At 47.8% G+C, this 19457-nt stretch overlaps 1 protein-coding gene across 3 annotated transcripts in view; it reads right to left on the reverse strand.

Moving 5' to 3' along the window:
* Positions 1-19457, reverse strand: part of ADAMTS17 (ADAM metallopeptidase with thrombospondin type 1 motif 17) — a 364035-nt gene that overhangs the window by 112724 nt on the left and 231854 nt on the right. For all 3 annotated transcript variants that reach the window (XR_009699355.1, XM_061179999.1, XM_061179998.1), the window contains exons 12-13: positions 18343-18488; positions 3749-3915 (exon numbers count right to left, since the gene is read on the reverse strand). Coding sequence is in view for 2 of the 3 variants with exons in the window: in XM_061179999.1 (XP_061035982.1) it covers positions 3749-3915; positions 18343-18488 (313 nt within the window). In the remaining variant the exon portion in view is untranslated. The remainder of the gene's footprint in view (positions 1-3748; positions 3916-18342; positions 18489-19457) is intronic.

Genomic DNA, 19457 nt, shown 5'->3' on the forward strand with positions numbered 1-19457 from the left:
GACATGAGACTGTTGGTAGTACTCAGTACCCCACTTAGAGACTGTTCATGGGTTACCTGGTAGAGATGTCTGTGTGTCTGACTGTGGGGTGCTTCCCAGGACCCCACTGGGATATTAAATAATATATGGTTGATGCATGTTGTTATTTTTCTAACATCTAAAATGCTCTGAACTCCCAACCACATCTGGCCCCAAAGGATTTGAATACAGGATGAAGATTTTATAAAAGGTGCAGTGGGCTGCCCGTCAGCCTGTACGTGGACAAGTTGTGAGAAGAAAGCCAGTCTGTAGCGGGGGCAGGAAGAAATGGGTCACAAACGCAGGCTGTGGTGAACATGGAGAGAAGGTCCTGACATCTTCAGAGGCCCTGGCCCCAGACCTTCATCCCGGCCCTGGGGACCTGTGAGATACCCTGCATCTTCGCAACCACTCTCTTTTACATTAAGCAACTCTAGCCGGAGTGGTCAAGCTGGAGTCAGAGAGCCCTGACCATCAGACTTTCCATCCCCTGGGAGGCTCAGACCCAGAGGGAGTTCCACCATGTCGGGGAGAGGCAGCTGGGAGAGGGAGCTGGGAAAGCACCTCCACTTCCAGACACGGCCTTCGCCAAGGCCTCTGACACTTCAATGGGCACGTGGCCTGCTGGCCTGGGCGGGGAGGACTAAACTCTTGAAGGCTTCCACTTAAATGAGATTCCACAGGGAAAGCAGAAAGGGGGTGGGTTTGGCAACAGGCCATCTCAATGGGTTTCTGTCTAAAGGCTTTTCCACTTAGAAATATTTTCTAAGGAAAGTCTTTGTCTTCTTTTGGAGGTGGTATGAATTTGTGGTCCTGAGCCCTCCCTTGGAAAATCTACCTCTGCAAGAATTCCCCTTTTTTTTTTTTCAATAAGAGAAAAAAGAAAAAAATATAGCTTCCCCTTTCTTGAACTGTGCGTCACTCGCCAAAGAATTCCACAGCGATAGCAACGCTATGAATAGGGCAGTCATAATGGGCTTCAGAAGAGCCCAGAGCCCAACCACAGGAATCGTTCCTCTCATGGCTGAGCTAGAATTGTGCCTTTTATAAACCGAGTTGTGAGAGGAACACTTATAATCTCTATTCTCCCCCTACCTTCTGAATTGGCCATTTATTATTTTGTTTTTATCCTCATGAAACGCTCCTTAAAAAAAAAACAAAAAAAAAAACCCGCTGGCTTCTGTTTATATTTGAGAAGGAAATGAAACCAAATATGCAAGAAGTCATGACAATTCCACCCCAGAGGGGGATGTGTCAAGCTACCCTTGCAAAGCCCTGTACTTGGGGTCTCTCCTTCAAAGGCAGAGGGCTTACTGTCCTTATCAAGTAGGGTTCCACTTTTCAGATCAAAGGTGGTGGCACTCTGGCTATAATTATTTATTGCTTTGGCGGAAACAAAAAGCGAGTGGGTAAAAACACATTCTGAACCTAATGAGCTTCCCCAAATAGCTGTACTTGGAGGCTTCCTGTAAGGGGGATCTGGGCAGACATCAGCCTTAGCCACTGTAATGATAAGGAACCAAGGAGCTCAGTGATCCAAAAGTGGTTAGAAGTAAAATAAAAGTTTAATCTGGACTTGGAGAAATCTGTGGAAAAACAGACATTTCAGTGGGATTTCTGCATTGAATAAATGAGGCAGGAAAACTGAAAACTGGAGCAAGAGACCAAGGAAAGAATAACAAGGCCTTGCACATGGCAGAGAGGAAATGAGAGTGGGTGAGTCTGTCTTAGATCTGACCTCTTCTTGCTCCCAAGACGTGGGAGAGGACAGACAGGGGACCTAAACCATCCTTATCTGGTAGTCTGGGGATGGTTGAAGGTTTGGAAATGAAGCTGCTTCTCATCAAAACCTGCCACTGCGCTGCAAACACGGCAGCCCCTGCCAGCACTATCTTCCTTCCGATTAGGGGTCCGAGTACGCCTGGGACGTCTAGAAGCCTCAAATGTCTTCCTGCATCAGATGAATGCCCAGGCAGAGCCACAGGGCTCTTTTGTGAGCCCCAGCCTCCAGCTGCCTGTCCCCTGTTTGGGAGCACGGGTCTCCTTTCTCCCTAGTCTGCAGGGAAAGCCGAGGGTGTGAAGGCTCCACCTCCCTGGAAATCTGCTGGTTAGGCGACAGGGTGGCTATAATCACACAGCTCCCAAAGGTGGTGGTCTTTGTAAAAAAGGAAAACGTCTGGGGGAACTCCCCGATGCTTTAAAATGAGCCCACGGCTGGGTGGGTTGGTATTCTCTGCTCTGATTTAGAATGTCCCACGTCAGTTTGAAGGTGATGGGTCAGGTTGTTGGGTTAAAAGCTGCGGATCTGAGGCCATTATTCCCTGTGCTGCCTGGGCCTACCCCCGGCATAGTTATGCACACTTGAGCTTGTAACAGAGTGTATATTTCAGAGGTTCTTCAGATCACAGGAAAGAAACCTAAGTCCTGGCACAGGAACCTCATTCTCCTGCAAAGTATTTTGCCTCCTGCAAAATACTTCAGAGGCTGTGTAAAAATCAGGCCCAGTTGCTTGAGTTCTTATTGAAGCATCCTCACTCAGCACTCGTGAAATCTTTCTGTCTTACTGGAAGCCAGCTGGTTATCTTCTGAGTCAGCTCCTCCGGAACTGGGCTCAGTTCCCTCCCTGCTCCTCATACAGCAGCTTAGACGTGTCACGTAACCTGTAACCTCTCACCTTCTACATGGGTGGTTTTGCATATTTAATGAGATGATATAAGCAGAGCTAACTTGAGCCTGGCACATGGTATGTTCCATAAATGGGACCATGTTGTCATCATTATAACACACTCTTGTTTCCTGAAGATGAACAGAATTTTAAGCATAAAAAACCCTGAACTAGGCCCTGGGAGATCCTTATGGACAATAAACAAACATCACAAATCCTATAGACCTGATACCCCACCTCGAATTTTATCAGCCACTGGAAATGCTTGTAATGTCCAGTGGGCAGAGTCTCTTGATTTGGGAGAAAACTCTGGGAAAGAAAATGTGACCTGTGCTTATTATCATCTTCTCCAAGTTGTAAACTGTCCTGGAACAAAACAAATACAAACACATAGATACAATAAACAGAGTAGTGGTTACCAGAGGGGAAGGGGGGTGGGGGAGGGTAAAGAGAGTCAACTATATGGTGATGGATGGAAACTTAACTGCTGGTGGGGAGCACACTGTAGTGTATACACAAGTGAAAAATATAGTGTTGTACACATGAAATTTACATAATGTTATAAACCAATGTTACCTAAGTTAAAAAAAAAAAAACTTTCCCCAAACACTCCAGTCAAAGAGTAAGAGCCAACCCAAGATGAACCAAGAAAAGAAATGCAAGAAAACGTCACCACTGGAAAGAGAAACAGCAGACACACAAACCCGCTGTCCTGCTCCTGCAGAGCCTCGCTCTCCTCAACGCTGGCCTGGGCCCGGCAGCACAGGGTATTAGATGGCAGGCTGCCAGTGCACCCGCCTTGCTGTGAACAGAACGGGGGTAGGGGGCAGGCAGGAGGGATATGGTCCACTGCCTGCCTCACAGCTGCTTTTGGGAAATCTCACAGAGCTGGGTCATCCAAGTTCAACTCCCTGTGGGTCCACGGCTGAGCTGGGCAGGACTGGAGTGTCCTCTTGGGTGGATTGTGGGGGTGGGGATGCCCTGTGGGTTTTCCTAGGAGGTGTTTATGGTCTTGGGGAGGCGGGGAGGGAGGCCACTCTGAAAGGATGCACCATATGCTTTTACCGTCAACCACCACTGCTGTCAGCAGGCCCTTCTTCTTGCTGCTCAGCCGGTCATGCATCTGGCACTGCTGGTCACGGAAGCTGGGCAGGCCCTTGGGGCAGGGCAAGTTCTCACAGACCGCGTGCTCCACGCTGGCGCCCAGGCAGTGCGTGCCTCCAGGCCCCGGGCTAGAAGGAAGAGAGTGGTCTGCGTTAACCAGACAGGCTGCGGAAATAGCAGGGGTGCTCGGGTTAGGCCTCTCTTTCTGGAGGGGGAAGGGGCAGGCGAAGTTTCCAAAGCAACCCCCCTCTCCTCTTACACACCATCTCTCAGCAATCCCAGGCCCACGATGACGACATGTTAAGTGAGCCATCAGAAAAATGCATCCAAGAACTGTAAATCAAGGTCATCTGGAATTAGAATACAGTGAGGATCAATCAGTTCACCAAGATCCACAAATTGTGTCCTTCATCTGAACTTAAAACTTGACCATCTGTAACACTGAAAACCCCAAGGGGAATTTTTGGTGTGTGTGGGTTTTTTGATTTTTTGTCTCCTACAAAATGAAGACCTTTAAATGGCTCCTAGCTATACTCCAGAGGTCACTAAGTTTCAGGATGGGTAAATAAATAGCTCTCATTTACTCTGTAATGAAAAGAATAAGAATGATTAATTCACTTGTTCATGGGCTTTGGGTAGAGACCAGCCGGATCCTAGTTTTGCACCCCTTACCAGGCAAGCGTGAGACCACACGTGCTCCATGCTGTGGTCTTGGGTCCTAGATGCTCTGTGCTTAGGCTGGGGCTTTAACCAGTGCAGGAGACCCAGTTGTATTCTCTGGCCATGTCTGCACATGGGAGGGGCACTGAGGAGGAGCAGCAGGACCCTGGCCCAGCTGGCTGAAGCTGTCTCCACCCAGCTCTTCCACGAGGCCCTGGATGTCCTCTTAGGACTCTGACCTGGGCAACCTCAATGGTGCCCTTTACTTCCACGATGCCAAGAGCATCACGATGGAGTAAGATTTTCCCCCCCGCCCCCACCTCACCATTCCCCCGGCACTTTTTTATTGAAATTCAGCACAAATCACACCTGCTCCACTCAATGACTTTTCACAAACTATATACACCTGTTAGCAAGGTGACATTTTTTTTGATACACTAACCATTTCATTTTGCATATTTCCTTTCCTCTCTTTGCCATTTCTTGTGTTCAGACAGTAAGACCACCCTATGATGATTGCCTTATGGAAGAGATATGACAGCAGAAGGTGGCAAAAGTCTTTAGGCTTTTGTGTCACAATAATCTACACCAGGAATCCACAAACTTTCTCTGCAAAGGGCCAGACAGTCAATTTTTTTGGCTTTGTGGGCCATGCAGTCTCTGTTGCAACTACTCAATTCTGCCACTGCTGGACAAAAGGCAACAAAAGACAATGTGTAAACAAAAGGGTGTGGCTATGTGCCAATTAAACTTTATTTACAAAACCAGTGGTGGGCCAGATTTGACCCATGGGCCATAGCTTGCCAGCCCCTGGTCTACATAAATGTGTTCAAGGAAACATCTGGAGTAGGAGGAAAGGTGCCGCTCATACCTCCATGCCCACCTCATACATCCCAGACAACACCTCTCCCACCTGGGAGTGGAGGCAGCCTTGAGAGATTACATACGCTAGTGGCTCCACAGAGGGTTCTGAGTTTTGATCTCAAAGTTAGGGAACAGCAAAACCTCTCTAAGGCTTATGACATCTGAGAAGAGAGGGATCCTTTGTTCGTTTGCCTGCCCATAGTACCAGGGAGGCAGCTAGAGCTCAGGGAAATGACTGCATGGCATGCTCAGATAGATGGAGCCTCAGACCACCTCCCCAGGAGCCCCAGGCCCAAGTGCCAAGTGTGGGTAGATGAATGTATTTCTGTGCCACAAACCATGGTGCAGAAGGAACAGAGAGGGGCTGACCCTGATGAACCATGTGGACCAGCAGGAGGGACATCTTTTCTGCAACAGGCGAGTTGCACATCCCATGGCTGGGACCAGAGAAGAAATGGGTGAGGCAGAGATGCTCTATGGTAAGAAGTTGTGGGTTGAATTATGTCCTTTCTAAAATTCATATGCTGAAGTCCTAACGTCCAGAGCATCAGACTGTGACCTTACTTGGAAATAGAACCACTACAGTAGGGTGAGCTCCTAATTCAGTATGAATGGTGTTATTATAAAAAGGGAAAATCTGGAGACAGACACCCACAGGGAGAACGCCATGTGAAGATGAAGACAGAGATCAGGGTGATGATTCTACACTCTAAGGAATGCCAAAGATTGCCGGTAAACCACCAGATTCTCCCTTACAGCCCTCAGAAGGAGCCAACCCTTCCAAACCTTGATTTTGGACTTCTAGCCTCCAGAACTGGGAGAATAAATCTATTGTTTATGCCACCCAGTTAGAGGGTTGTTACGGCAGCCCTAGGAGATGAATACACCAGACATCACAATAACCAGATGCATCCTCAACCGAACTTAGATGCGGACTCAGGGAAAATGGAGCAAAAACTCCTGAAGTGATCAGGAATCCAACATGGACTAGAATGGAGTTCAAAAATACAAATTAGTTTGTTGCTAAAAAAATAAAGGAAGCTACGTTTCCTACACACCTTAGGGTGTGGACTGAGATTTGCACATGTCATGTAATTAACTTCCTGAATTGTCATCAAGCTTTGTTTTAGTTTCCTTTTTAATTTCCTCCATCAATTGAATTTTCCAGATTTACGTCTGACTGACCCTCATATACCAACTACCTTTATGCCTCACAGCAGGTAGGTGGAGAGGAGATTAGATGTGACATAAGAGAACTCCTGGATCCAGCAGAAAGTGGGCCTGGGAGGGGGCAGCCCATGCGATACCACATGTGCCTCAGGATGCTTCCCTCCTGAATTCTGTTTATCCTCTTTCTTCTCCACGTCCAATCTTCTCCCACAGGCAAGTCTCCTTTCAGCCCCCATCTGGCTCACTGCCCCATCTTCCCCACTCCCCGATCCCCAACTCTCTGCCCATCCTTAAGGATACCTCCATCCTGCAGCCTATTTTTCTTTCCTACCTGGAATCTCTCCTGACCCTGCTTGGGTCTCTGCTATGCTGCTTATCATCAACCTTGTGAAATAGTCAGCTGAGTTCCTGTTCTCCTCTTATTCCTCTGCATCCTCAAGCAGAGAATCCTACACAGGCTGGTCTTTAATAAACAGTAGTTAGACTGAATTGAACTATATTATCAGAATTTATCTTAAAAGGATCAAAAGACAAAGTGATGTCAGGGAAAATGGTGGAGTAGGAAGCACCAAGAATCTCTCCACCTGGACCAAAACTGTATTGGCAAAAACTGCCTGAAGTAACTATTTTGAAACTCTGGAGTCTATCCGAAAGCTTGGAGCCTCCAGGAGAAAGCTTGGCTGGTAAGCTGTGGCTAATTTTGGTCAATTTCAATCTTGAGTGTGGTAGTGGCTACCTGTACACCATGTCCCAGCCCCATGGCAGGTAGCTGTGCCTACATTCCTGGTGTGGCTTGCTGGAGCCAGGGTGGACAATAAAGACCTTGTCCTCCAAATATCAGAGTTCTGTGTTCTGATTGCTCAGTGTTGCTTTTGATTTCTGAGGTACGGGCATAGGGGCTGGCCACCACTGCTGCAATCCCTACCAGCTGCAACCCCTACCAGAGAATTTCAGTGAGCAATGCATTTAAAAAAATTCTTTTTCTCCTTTTGGGAGCCAGATATTTAAGGATTAGGTTATTCAGAAGCAACTGCATAAATGGGAAAATTTAGAAAGCCACTAGGTTTGCCCAAGAAGAGATGAAGGCTCAGAAAAGGCCAGAGAAGACCTTACACTTCTTCAGTTTGATCCCCAACACAGAGAAATTTTTCAGTAGCAAAGAAACGGTAAATCCGGGAAGAAGGAGGAGAAGCTGATTTCCAGAGGTACATTGTAAGATTCAAATGTCCAGTTTTCAACAAAACAATCACAAGGCATATATAGAAACAGGAAAGTATGGCCCATTCAAAGGAACAAAATACACTGGTAGAAACTGAAGGAAGCCCAGAGGTTGGGCTTACTAGACAAAGACTATAAAACAACAGTCTTTAAGATGCTCAAAGTGCTAAAGGAAGACATAGACAAAGACAGGAAAATGATACATGAAAAAGTGAGAATATCAATAAAGAGACAGAAATTATAAAAAGGAAAAAAAACTCTGAAGTTGAGAAGTACAATAACTGAAATGAAAAATTTACCAGTTGAGTTCAAAAGCAGATTTGAGCAGGCAGAAACAAAAATCAGGAATATACATTTGTTCTATGAATTTGTCCTATGAATTGAAATATTGAGTCTGGGGAATGAAAAGAAAAAAGAATAAAGAAAAGTAGGCAGAGGGGATCTGTGGGAAACCAGTAAGGGGACTAAGATACACATTATGGGAGTCTCAGAAGGAGAAAAAAGGAGCAGAGAGATTATTTGAAGAAATAATGGCTTAAAACTTCCCGAATTTGAAGAAAGACATGAATCTACAATTCAAATAGGATAAATTCACTGAGATGCACTATAATTAAACTGTCAAAGGACAAAGAGGGAATCTTGAAAGCAGCAAGAGAGAAGCAACACATCACAGACAAGAGAGCCTCAGTAAATTACAAGCCTATTTCTAATCAGAAACCCTGGAGGCCGGAAGTCAGTGGGTTGATACATTCAAAGTTCTCAAAGAAAAAAAAAATGTATCAACTAAGAGTTCTATACCCAGCAAAACTGTCATTCAAAAGTGAGGGAGAAATTAAGATATTCCCAGATAAGCAAAAGTTGAGGAAGTTTTTTACCATCAGACCTGCCCTACAAGAAATGCTTCAAGTTCAAATGAAAGGACACTAGGTGGTAACTTGAAGCCATATGAAGAATTAAAGCTCTCCAGTCAAGCAGCCATGATGCTAAGCTTTATCAGAACCAGCTGCTAGAGAGACCCTAGAGGAGGGACAGGCTTTGTCTCTGGTTCTGATATGTGACTTCTCCCTGTAGGCTCCTGTGGTGGCCTGTGATGCATGCCACCTCCCTCTAGGCAGCTTCCGAGGGCAGCTTCTGAGCACACCAACACTTTGGGAAAATTCTCAGCTTGGTCTCACATGCAGTTTCTCCTTTGGACGGTTTTCCCTGACACCACTAAGTGTGACTTTCCAGAGATTTCCACCAGTGCAGCACCTCTGCAAACATCTCCCTCATCCAGTTGGCCCTGGTTGTACCCCCTCCAACAAGTCCAAGGAATTTCAGCCCTGGGTGTGTGTGCGAGGGGGGCACCCTCATCCATATTTGTTCCTTCCTTGGGTGCCCTGCCTCAGACCTGAAGATAGGGGCTGCTTCCTATATCTGCTCTTCCTGTGTCTCTTGAGTTCTTTACATCTTAGCAGCTAATTCCCCAATACTACAATCACCTGTTATAGCTAATGCTTTTTTACATTAAACTTTCCCTGTTCAAAAAAAAGACCAAAAGAGTTGATTTTTTCAATTTTCCTTTGGGTCACTATTTTGAACAGCATGGGAAAAGGGAGAAGCAATCCACAAGCAGCATGATTTTCTACCCAAATCATCCCAGTTTCAATATGTTGATCTGTGGCAGGACCCTGCACTCAGCCCACTCACTCTTTAAGACGGTGTCAACAACATAGGCCATCTGAGTGTTACCGTGATACCAGTGAGGGCCTCCTGGGTATACACTGATGCTGAGACCACAGAAAGAGGCCCCCTATACATGCCTTAAAGAAGATGGAAGAGAATCTTTGCAGGCGGAAGGCATGTCTGATGGGAAGGTCCACAAGTAGCTTATGAACAGAAGTTCTGGGGGAAGACTTGGAGGAGGGGCCAGCTTTACCAAGAAACCCATGCCAGGTGAGTGAACCAAGCTTGAGTTGTATGGACACAGGGCCTTCAGGAGATGCTGTGTTGGGGCTGCAAACACAGGCAGGAGAGATCACCCTCCCAAAGTCTGAGGAGCAGAGGGCTGGGGTTCTCACTTACCCTGAGTTATACAGTGTGGATAAAATACAAAGCACCTAGGAGGCTAAAATAACAGAAACCAAGCTTGACATGGCTAAAATGAAGGATGGTTACCATAATAGTAATTGTGGTAGAATAGAGTGGTCTGTTTCTGAGAGCTAGAAGTAGGTCTGTGACCGACGCTCAGCCTTTCCCACAATGGCTGGAAGGGGTCCAAGGCTCCATGAGGACCCTTGGAAATACAAGGGGAGGTGGCAGCACATTGAAATCTCATCCTTGAGGACACAGGTAAGAACAGAGGCACTTTCACATTAACGGTGATCATACACTAATATGCCCAGAGGGCTTACACTCCACCTGCTCTTCATAACCGTTACCTCATTAAGTCGGCACAAAGAATCAGAAGGGGGATCCTCATTGCATCCTTCAGATGAGGAAACCGAAGCTCCAATATGTTAAATGACCACACAGCGGGGAAGTAAGTGGTGGAGATAAGAAAGTGTGACTCACAAGTGCTCCTGGTTGCAGCAGGAGCAGGTTAAGGATGGGGGCTACTCACTAGCTACTGTGAGGCGAGGAATGCCAGCCTCACCCACTGAGACAGGCATGGGGGGTGTGATGGATTTTCAAGATGCTTCTCCAATATCAATCCCCAATTTCTATTTGTACTCTATCAGGACTTTCTTAATATGAACAAAGTACAGTTAGGGGAACCACTGTCAGAAACCACCTGCGCCGGTCAGGCACCATAGTAACCACCTGCATGAGTTATCTTACAGCACGAGGTCCTGCTAAGGGATGCAGAATCAACAAGCTACCACCATCCAGAAGAATTCGGGAAAGGTCAAAAGGAGAGAGGAGATGCCATTCCATATGTCCTGCCAACCTCCCAGAATCCTTCTCGCTGGAATCCATCTTGGCTGAGCAATGCGCGTGCCACCAGGAAGGACCCTGAGTCAGAATGATTGGCCAGAGACAACCCGGAAACTAATCCCATCACCCTAAAGCCCAAGACTGAGAGCCACGTGGCAGAGCAGTCCTCCTGGGTTCTCTTACCCTGCTGCTCTCCGCCTGGGCACCCCTTCCCAATAAAGTCTCTTGCTTTGTCAACACGTGTGATTCCTCGGACAATTCATTTCCGAGTGTTAGACAACAGCCCACTCTTGGGCCCTGGAAGGGGTCCCCCTTCTTCCAACAGTAGGAGTTTAGACATAAACCCAAATGACTGGAACAGGCAGGTCACAGGAAAGGATATCCAAGTGGCAACTACAGACACAATCAGATGCTCAGCCTCACTGCTTATGAAAGAAACACACAGGACAACCTCACCAAGATACCACTACACACTCACCAGAACGGTCAGAGTGGAAAAGACATACAGCACCGAGCACTGGGGAGGCTGGGGGCAGCTGGAAGCTTACTGCTGCTCAGGGCAAGGGGATGGCATGGCCACTCTGCAAACCAGGCCCTCACCCAGTCACACACGCATCAGGAGCCAACACGCACCTGCATGCATGCCCAGCACATGCGCTCCACCGTGATGAGCAGTGCTGTGCTGGGAGCCACATACTCAAGGGTAGGTGCCCTTTCCGCACATTACACCATCAGACAGATTTTTAAAACAAGGAAAAGCATAAGGTAGAGAGGCTGGGGGGAGAACCCAGAAAGCGGAGAGAAAGTTTGGAGAGAAAGCCAAGTCCCTCTGAGCTCCTGTGGGGTAGGACCGGCTCCTGCCAGGTGGGTCCCAAGGGCCCCAGGCAGACCCAGCACAGAGCAGGGAAGCACGAAGGTCTGCTCAGATGATCAGCATCACAGACGGCAGGTCTGCCCTTTCCCTGGATGACAGGCAGCATTCAGGTGGAAGGAAGAGCAAGAGGCAGCTGAGCGGCAGCGCTTTTGGGTTTTTTGCTCTGCTCTATTGAATGAAGGTAGATCAGAAGATAAAGCCACCACAGTGGTTAAGACCCGCTCACCACCCAGAGACAGGGTGACGTCAGCTGTTCTGCCTCCTGTTCTTGCTCCGAGGAGCAAGCAGGGCACAGCCGCGGGATCAAAGTGCTGCAGGGCTACTAATGCCCCCGCAGGGCAGCCGCCGTCCTAGTGTTAAGGCCTCCTCTGAAAAGTACCAAGTAACACAGGCTCAAGTGCAGAAAATTGTGATTTTTAAAAACTATCCTTGTGAGTACCAGATACATTAAAAGCACACGTATGGGGGTTTCACTGTGGAAGCAAAAAGCCATTACAGGAACACAACTTCACTCCCCAAGGTCTTAGGAGGAGGTGGGCTGCTTTCCTTCCTGATGCTCAGGGTGTGGACGCTGTGTGGTGACCCTAACGCACTCCTGCTTCTAAGATCCACTCACCTCCCCATCCTTCCTGTGCAGAGCTGGCTTTTCACACAAGATCAATGGAGCCTTTTCTCCCCACCCTAATCCCCAGCCATCCCCCAAACACAAGCCTCCTGATGGGGTACCAGAATTCACATTAGAGATGAACTCTCTGCCTTGCAGTCTTTTGGCAAAAACTCCCACCGACAGCGACACAAATTATGTCAGGAAAGGACAAGCTTAGGAAGCTGGATTAAAAACACGGATGGTCCCCAAAGCCTTGATGTTAGTTGGCAAGAAATAAAAATTCCAATAGCTGTAAAGACCAAGACTAGAGAAAAAAATGGGGGGACTCTTTTGCCAGTATTTTGGACAGTGAATAAACCAGCTGCAGAAGATGGGAAAGGTGCCAGGAATATAAAGTGAAGGGGGTGGGGAGAGGGTGGTGGGAGAGTTCCAAGTAGGAGATGTACATAGCAGTGAGATTTGGACATCCTTGGGAAATCTCAAGGCAGCGAGCCTGGTGATTTAAGGAGTGAGCCGGGAGAGAACGTTGTTTTGGTCAGAGCTTGGCTTGGGGCCTCCATCAGCTGTGCTTTGTAACAATCACCACCTCACGCCATTCTGCAAAAGCAGGCTGACAGCTACTGCCTGGACTTCAGCAAACGCTCCCAGCTCCTGCATCTCCCTGGGAAGGAACCAGGACTGCTGCAAAGCTGCCCCCCAAGGCCAGCCCCTTCTCCTCCTGTTCACCTGGGTGGTTCCATGAAGGTGAGAAACGTTGTAGAAAACTACAGGGGAAAAAGAGCCTGTTGCTTCAGAACAGGAAATGGAGCTACACTGTTATTGCAAAAGACTGGACCGACTACCAAGGCGTAACTATTACAGGAGCAAAAACATATTGTTTCTCTCACTTGGAATAAACAAAGCCAGATTATGTTTGGAGCTTGCTCTTGAGATGGCTCTGAGCACCTCTAGCTGTGAGCACAGCCTCACTGGGGCAGGAAAGGCACAGGTGAAGATGGCCCTCATGCCCAGGGGCACCTGGACCCCATTCCTGGCTGTTCACAGCTTGTGGGCCTCAGTGAGGCTAGATGGTGCAAGGGAAGGGACCTACCTGGTGACCCACCTACTTGGCATAATAATTCACAATAACCTTTGTGTTTTTTAAGGAAAGACAATATTAGGTGTGTGTTTTGCAGCACTGGAAGATCAGAAAGTTCACTTTTTCTCAGCAAGCATGCGTCTAGACAGTCAGGTGGTCAAGTACACATTACAGAGGGCTGGTCTGCTGTGGGCATGGAAGGAGGATGGGGTCCAACAGCTCAAAGGTCAGTGGGGGAGGACACAGTGAAAACAAGTGAGCAAATGCACATAAGTAATTATAAATCATTATAATACCTGTAACATTAGGAAAGGGTGCAGAGAGAGCGTGTAGAGCAGGCACCCGCCTCGGGCAGGGTGGTCAGGGGATGAGGCCTGTCTGAAGAGAAGACACAAAGAGGGCAAAGGAAGCCGGGAAGAGGGAAAGGAGCACCGACCCAGGTCCGGAGGTTGGGGCGTTGTGTCTGACAATAGAAAGGAGGTGCAGTAGGTTGAACAGAGTGGTGCCTTCCCCTGCAAAGACAAACCTACCCAGAACCTGCAAATGTGACCTTAACTGGGAAAAGGGTCTTGCTAGATATCATCAGGATCTCATAATTATGAGATGAGATCATCCTGGATTAGGGTGGCCCCATAACCCAATGGCCAGTGTCCTGAGAAGAGAAGAGGTGGTGAGGAGAAGCACAGAGAAGACGTCCACATGAAGGCGGGGCAGAGGCTAGAGTGCTAAGTCTATAGGGCAGAGAAGGTCGGCAGCCACCAAGGGCAAGGGGACAGGCGAGCAATGGATTCTCCTTCAGAGTTTCAGGAAGGAATCAATCCTGCTGACACCTTGACTTCAAACTGCTGGTTTCCAGAACTGTGAGAGGATAAATTTATATTGCTTTAAGACACCAAGGGATTTCCCTGGTGGTGCAGTGGTTAAGAATCCGCCTGCCAGTGCAGGGGACACAGGTTCGATCCCTGGTCTGGGAAGATCCCACATGCCGCGGAGCAACTAAGCCCGTGCGCCACAACTACTGAGCCTGCTCTCTACAGCCCGCGAGCCACAACTACTGAAGCCCGTGAGCCTACAGCCCGTGCTCTGCAACAAGAGAAGCCACCGCAATGAGAAGCCAGCGCACCGCAACGAAGGGTAGCCCCCACTCACCGCAACTAGAGAAAGCCTGCACACAGCAACGAAGACACAACACAGCCAAAAATAAATAAATAAAAAATAAAATAAATTAAAAAAAAAAAAGACACCAAGTCCTGGTAATATATTATGGCAGCTCTGCAACAAGAGAAGCCACCGCAATGAGAAGCCAGCGCACCGCAACGAAGGGTAGCCCCCACTCACCGCAACTAGAGAAAGCCTGCGCACAGCAACGAAGACACAAAACAGCCAAAAATAAATAAATAAAAAATAAAATAAATTAAAAAAAAAAAAGACACCAAGTCCTGGTAATATATTATGGCAGCCACAGGAAACTAATACAGGGGTCACGGTGAAGAGCATGGATTTCACTCTAAGTGCAGCGGGGAGTGACCAAAAGGGCTGAAGCAGGAAGAGGTATAATTGGCTTTACTGGTAAGTGGATGTCTCTGGCTTTCTGTGGAGAATGAATTTGGGGGCCGGGGGGGATCATGTGGGAAGCAGGGAGGCTGATGCCGATCGTCTGAAAGGACACTGGAGCCTCGCTGCTGGGTCCAAACCTGACCCGCCGTCGCCCAGCTGTGTGACCTGCAGCAAGTTACCTAACCTCCATATGATTCAGTTTTTAACATGTGCAAAGGGGACAAAAAAGACACCTCTCCCTTACGACAAATTTAGGTGATTTACTATGTGCAAATGTCTAGAAGGGAACCTGGCACCTGGACAGGGCCCTGCGTGCCCTGTTCTTATCATTATCAGACATGGAGGAGGAAGAGAGGGGACAAGGGGACATGCATGCACTCAGGGGCTTTGAACTCGACCTATGCAACAGCTGGTGGTGCTATTTACTGAGGGGGACGTGGGCTGGGAGGGGAGTTTGGGGGAGGAGAGATCGCAGCTTAGGAACCGTCAGGTTTGAGGTGTCCAGGAGAAAACCAAGGGCAGTTGGCGGGACTATGCCCCTATAGGGGAGCGGGGACTTTATCCGGTTTTGCTTATCGTAAGCGTACACCGAGCAGGGTCCCTGGCCCTGAGTTAGGGCCCTGTGCAGGTTTACTGAAGGCCCCGTGTTGGAGAGGCATCTCTGAGGAGAGTGTTCTCTCTCGGGTCCTTCTCCAGTTGCCCTGCCCCACGGGGTGTTGCTGGAAGACTTCCCTCCTGGGGATGTGTCAGAGCCCACAACCATCTGATGTGCTGAGACCCACAAAACCCCTCAGCTGTCTATGTGCGGTAGTCCTACAGATTCCCCATTCCTCGATGATAAGATGTAGGAAGGGGACAAGGAGAGATGAAGTTCATGACCGCCAGTTGGGGGTCACCTGATAAAGTAGAGGAATAGAAGAAGGTTTTTAAAACAACTTTGGGATTTCCAGAACAGCCTCTTTATGGGGCCAATGGGCCTGGAGGGGTGGGGTGAGGACACAGCACGGGAAATCCCACGGCAGTTCACGCCAGGGTGGGGGGTATGTTCACTCTGCCCTCTGAACTCAGGGGTCTTTAGGAGCCTCCAATCACAAAATGCCCCTGTGCCCAGAACAGAGAAAGCAGCTGGGGTGGGGACAATGGGCACAGCCGAAGCATGGTTGGGGGGGTGGGGTGAGCCTTAGCCGACGTCATCTTCACAAAACACAAAATCAGGTCCCATGAAAGTTGTGCCTAATACATTTGCTTAGCATTGATAACATCTTATTCTTGCAAGGGTGCCTTCACCTAAACACAATCCTATTGTTGACCATCTTGGGACACAGAGTCCTTCCAGAGGTATTTAAAGGATCAGATATTCCTCTACTATGACATTTACTGGGTGTCACCTGACCTGGGATGATGTACGTAATGTGCCAAAGGAGAGCAGTCCTTGGCCAGGGCACCTGAGCTCCAATCACAAACATGGAGCACCCATGACAGCCACAGCCTTTGCAAATTGTGCTCTGCACTTAACAAATCCTTTCTCCTCTGAGCCTCAAAACAGTGCTGCGAGGTAGGAGGTAGGGCATGTGGTCTTGCCCCTGTTCTTCTCCTGGTGCTAATATCAAGAGGGGCCGTGTAGTAAATACAGATCATGTACTTTACATGCATTCCCATGGATTTTTCCAATTTTTAGATGGATAGGAAGGTAACAGCTGCCTGTTGCTATAAAAAGTGGCCCTGGGATTTGAAGCCTTGTCTGTTCTGGCTTTGAAACCTGGCTCTTCCTACTATACCATGCCAGCTCCGTCTAATGGAGGAAGCTGAGGCCCAGAGAGAGAAGGGTCTTCCTTGAGGTCACACGACCAATAACCAACCAAACCAGGCTCAAATCTCCACACCATGATTCCAAACCCAGAGCTCTCTTCTTTGGGCGAGAGGTGGAACTATTTTACCATCATCACAGAGAAATGGAAAAACTGAAGCCACTATTAATCTCTCACCACTTAGCTAAATAGGTTTTCTAATCGTCTACCCATCTATGATGGCAAATTTTATGTACCAACTTGACTGGCCATGGGATGCCGAGACTAAAAATTCTTCCTGGGGGTGTTTGTGAGGGTGTTTCCAGATGAGATTAGCATTTGGATTGGTGGGCTCCTAGAGAAGTTACCCTCCCCAGTGTGGGTGGGCATCACCCAATCCACTGAGGGCCTGATTAGAACAAAAGGCAGAAGGAGGCCTCACTGTTTGGGCTGCGATGTCTCCTCTCATCTTCTCCTGCCCTTGGACTGGGATTTACATCATGGGCTCCCCTGGTCCTCAGGCCTTCAGACTCAGACTGAATTATACCTGGGCCTTCAGCTTGCAGGTGGCAGATCATGGAATTTCTCAGCCTCCATAACCATGTGAGCCGATAATAAATCATATGTATATGGCTATTGGTTCTGCCTCTCTGGAAAATCCTAATATACCACCTATGCTTTTAATTAAGAATTCACTTCTAAAAGATTAAATACCTACCTACTATCTGTCAGGCACTCTGCTGGGTGCTGGAGGGAAAAGTTTTAATAAGACAATACATAATGCCAATGTATACAGCACTACCAGAAAATACAGTGTTCTTGACATTGACTAAACTGTGAGCATAAGTTTTCCTTTAATCTGGAGGTTCTCAACCTTGGCTGGGCATTGGAGTCACCCAGAGAGATTCGGCACATCTGATTCCTGGGCCCCACCTGCAGAGTTTGTGATTTAATTGGTCTCGGATATACCTTGGGCATTAGAACTTTTAAATACAGGAGAGGTTTGCTAATTATTCATCAATACGATTTAATTGTAGATATAAACCATTTCCTTTTAGTCATAATTTATAACTTGCTCATTTTCAAAAATTAATGTGATGTAGCTGATGGCACACAAGATGTAAAACAGATTATTCAAAGAAACATTAAAAATGGGAAATTGCAAGAGAAAAGGAGAAAAAATAAACCTGTAATAAAGGAATTATTACAGTTAAGCATAAGATCTAGCCCTGAGTTTTTCTGGAGCAAATGTGTAGAGGTGAACAAAGATTATGGCGTCATCATAGTCAATAAAAGGAAGCCTATGAGGAAACAAAACTAAAAAACTATTTTCTGTCAAACAGTTCTAACAGGACAGGTGAAAGATATTTGGATACAAAAGAGTGGAACCCACAAATGCTTTGTAACTTATCAACAGCCAGCCTGCTCCCAGATTAGCTCATAGCCAATTTGAAGGTCAGCCTCACTTTTCCAAAGGTCTGCCAGCTTCCCTGGGATAACCCTTGTCTAAGGCAGCCAGGAAAGCAGGCCGGGAGGGATTCTCTTCCAGCTGGATGAGAAACGGTTCTACCAGGGCCCACGCAAGGAAGGGTAGCCAGCTCCCCACAGGACTTACTGCATCTCTGTTACAGAGAGAGTTCTGTTTGAGCTGAGATGCCGTCTGACGCACACAATGCCCAGCAACCTGGACCTTCGGTTCAAGTTCACTTTCCTTCAGCTCAAATCAACAGCGGGAGACAGATCCTGCTCTGCTAAGGCAATGCGAGCTGCAGTTTGGAAACCCCGATCCAAGCACCCTGGAGAAGGCTGGTCAGGGGGACTTACGGAGGGTTGTCACATTTCCTCTGCCGGAAGCGGGCTCCCGTGCCACACGTGCGGCTGCACATGCTCCAGGTGCTCCACAGGCTCCAGTCTCCGTCCACGTGCTCCGGGATGGGCGTCTTGTTCACACACTCCCCCGCGCGGCACCACTGAAACACAGCAGGGCAGCAAACCTACTTACTAAAAACTGAGATCCCCTCCACGTGAGAAAACACCATGCCTCCGAAACCCAATTTTTGTAATTTACACAAAAGTAGACTATTTCGGGGTGTGTAAGTTTGCTAACTCTGGTGACATTCCTTCCATATCCAACCTGACACCGCTATGGCTCTGGGGTTTGGATTTTGCCCTAAACTTCCAAGTGAATGTGTTCAGTGGAGGTTCTCTAAATTCCCAGAAAAAGGATGAACTCACATGGCTCATGGAGAAACCTATCTTCTGCAAACTGTTTAATGTGAGTCTCTTTCTGGAAGGCAGTATTTCCTGGCTCTGTAGTTTTGAACTTCAGGGTTGGGATTGGTGCTTGGAGATGACACAGCTGGTGCCACGTGGGAGAACCTTGGCTCTTTCTGAGGATAAGAGAAAGCCAATCCTCTAAAATAATTTCCCAACGTGTGCGGCACAAACCCTGGGGCAGGAGATGTGACTTAATGGTCCTGATCACAGCATCTCTTTCAGTTCGTACAATAAGACCAGAGAGAAAGCCTTGGGCTGTGGCTGCTGGTCCTGAACATCTCTCCTAACACTTGCCAGTCTCTCCTGTTAATGAAGATCAGGCCAAAGACTGGTGCTCTTAACCGCTAGTATTGTTCTCATTAAAATCATCTTACAACAGCCCTTTCTGCACGGCAAGTGATCCTGTTTTTCCATTTACGGTCTACTGATATAAAAGCTTTAAGTAAATTCGCTCATGTGACAAAAGGAGTTAATTTAATAAAAATATTGAGTAAATGATTCCTGTATAAGAAAAAAAGGAGAGAGCTGAACGTATCCCTCTGTGCCTTAAGTGGGCTCCATGGCATTTCTGGGGTGGCCCGGGGGTGCTTCAGGGGCTCCTGAGTGCAGTGCGGACCACCTTTCAGAAGAGGTGCCAATGTGCAGGGGATATGGGGCTGCCT

Source organism: Eubalaena glacialis, chromosome 2, assembly GCF_028564815.1.
Source record: "Eubalaena glacialis isolate mEubGla1 chromosome 2, mEubGla1.1.hap2.+ XY, whole genome shotgun sequence".
NCBI classification, from domain to species: Eukaryota; Metazoa; Chordata; class Mammalia; order Artiodactyla; family Balaenidae; genus Eubalaena; species Eubalaena glacialis.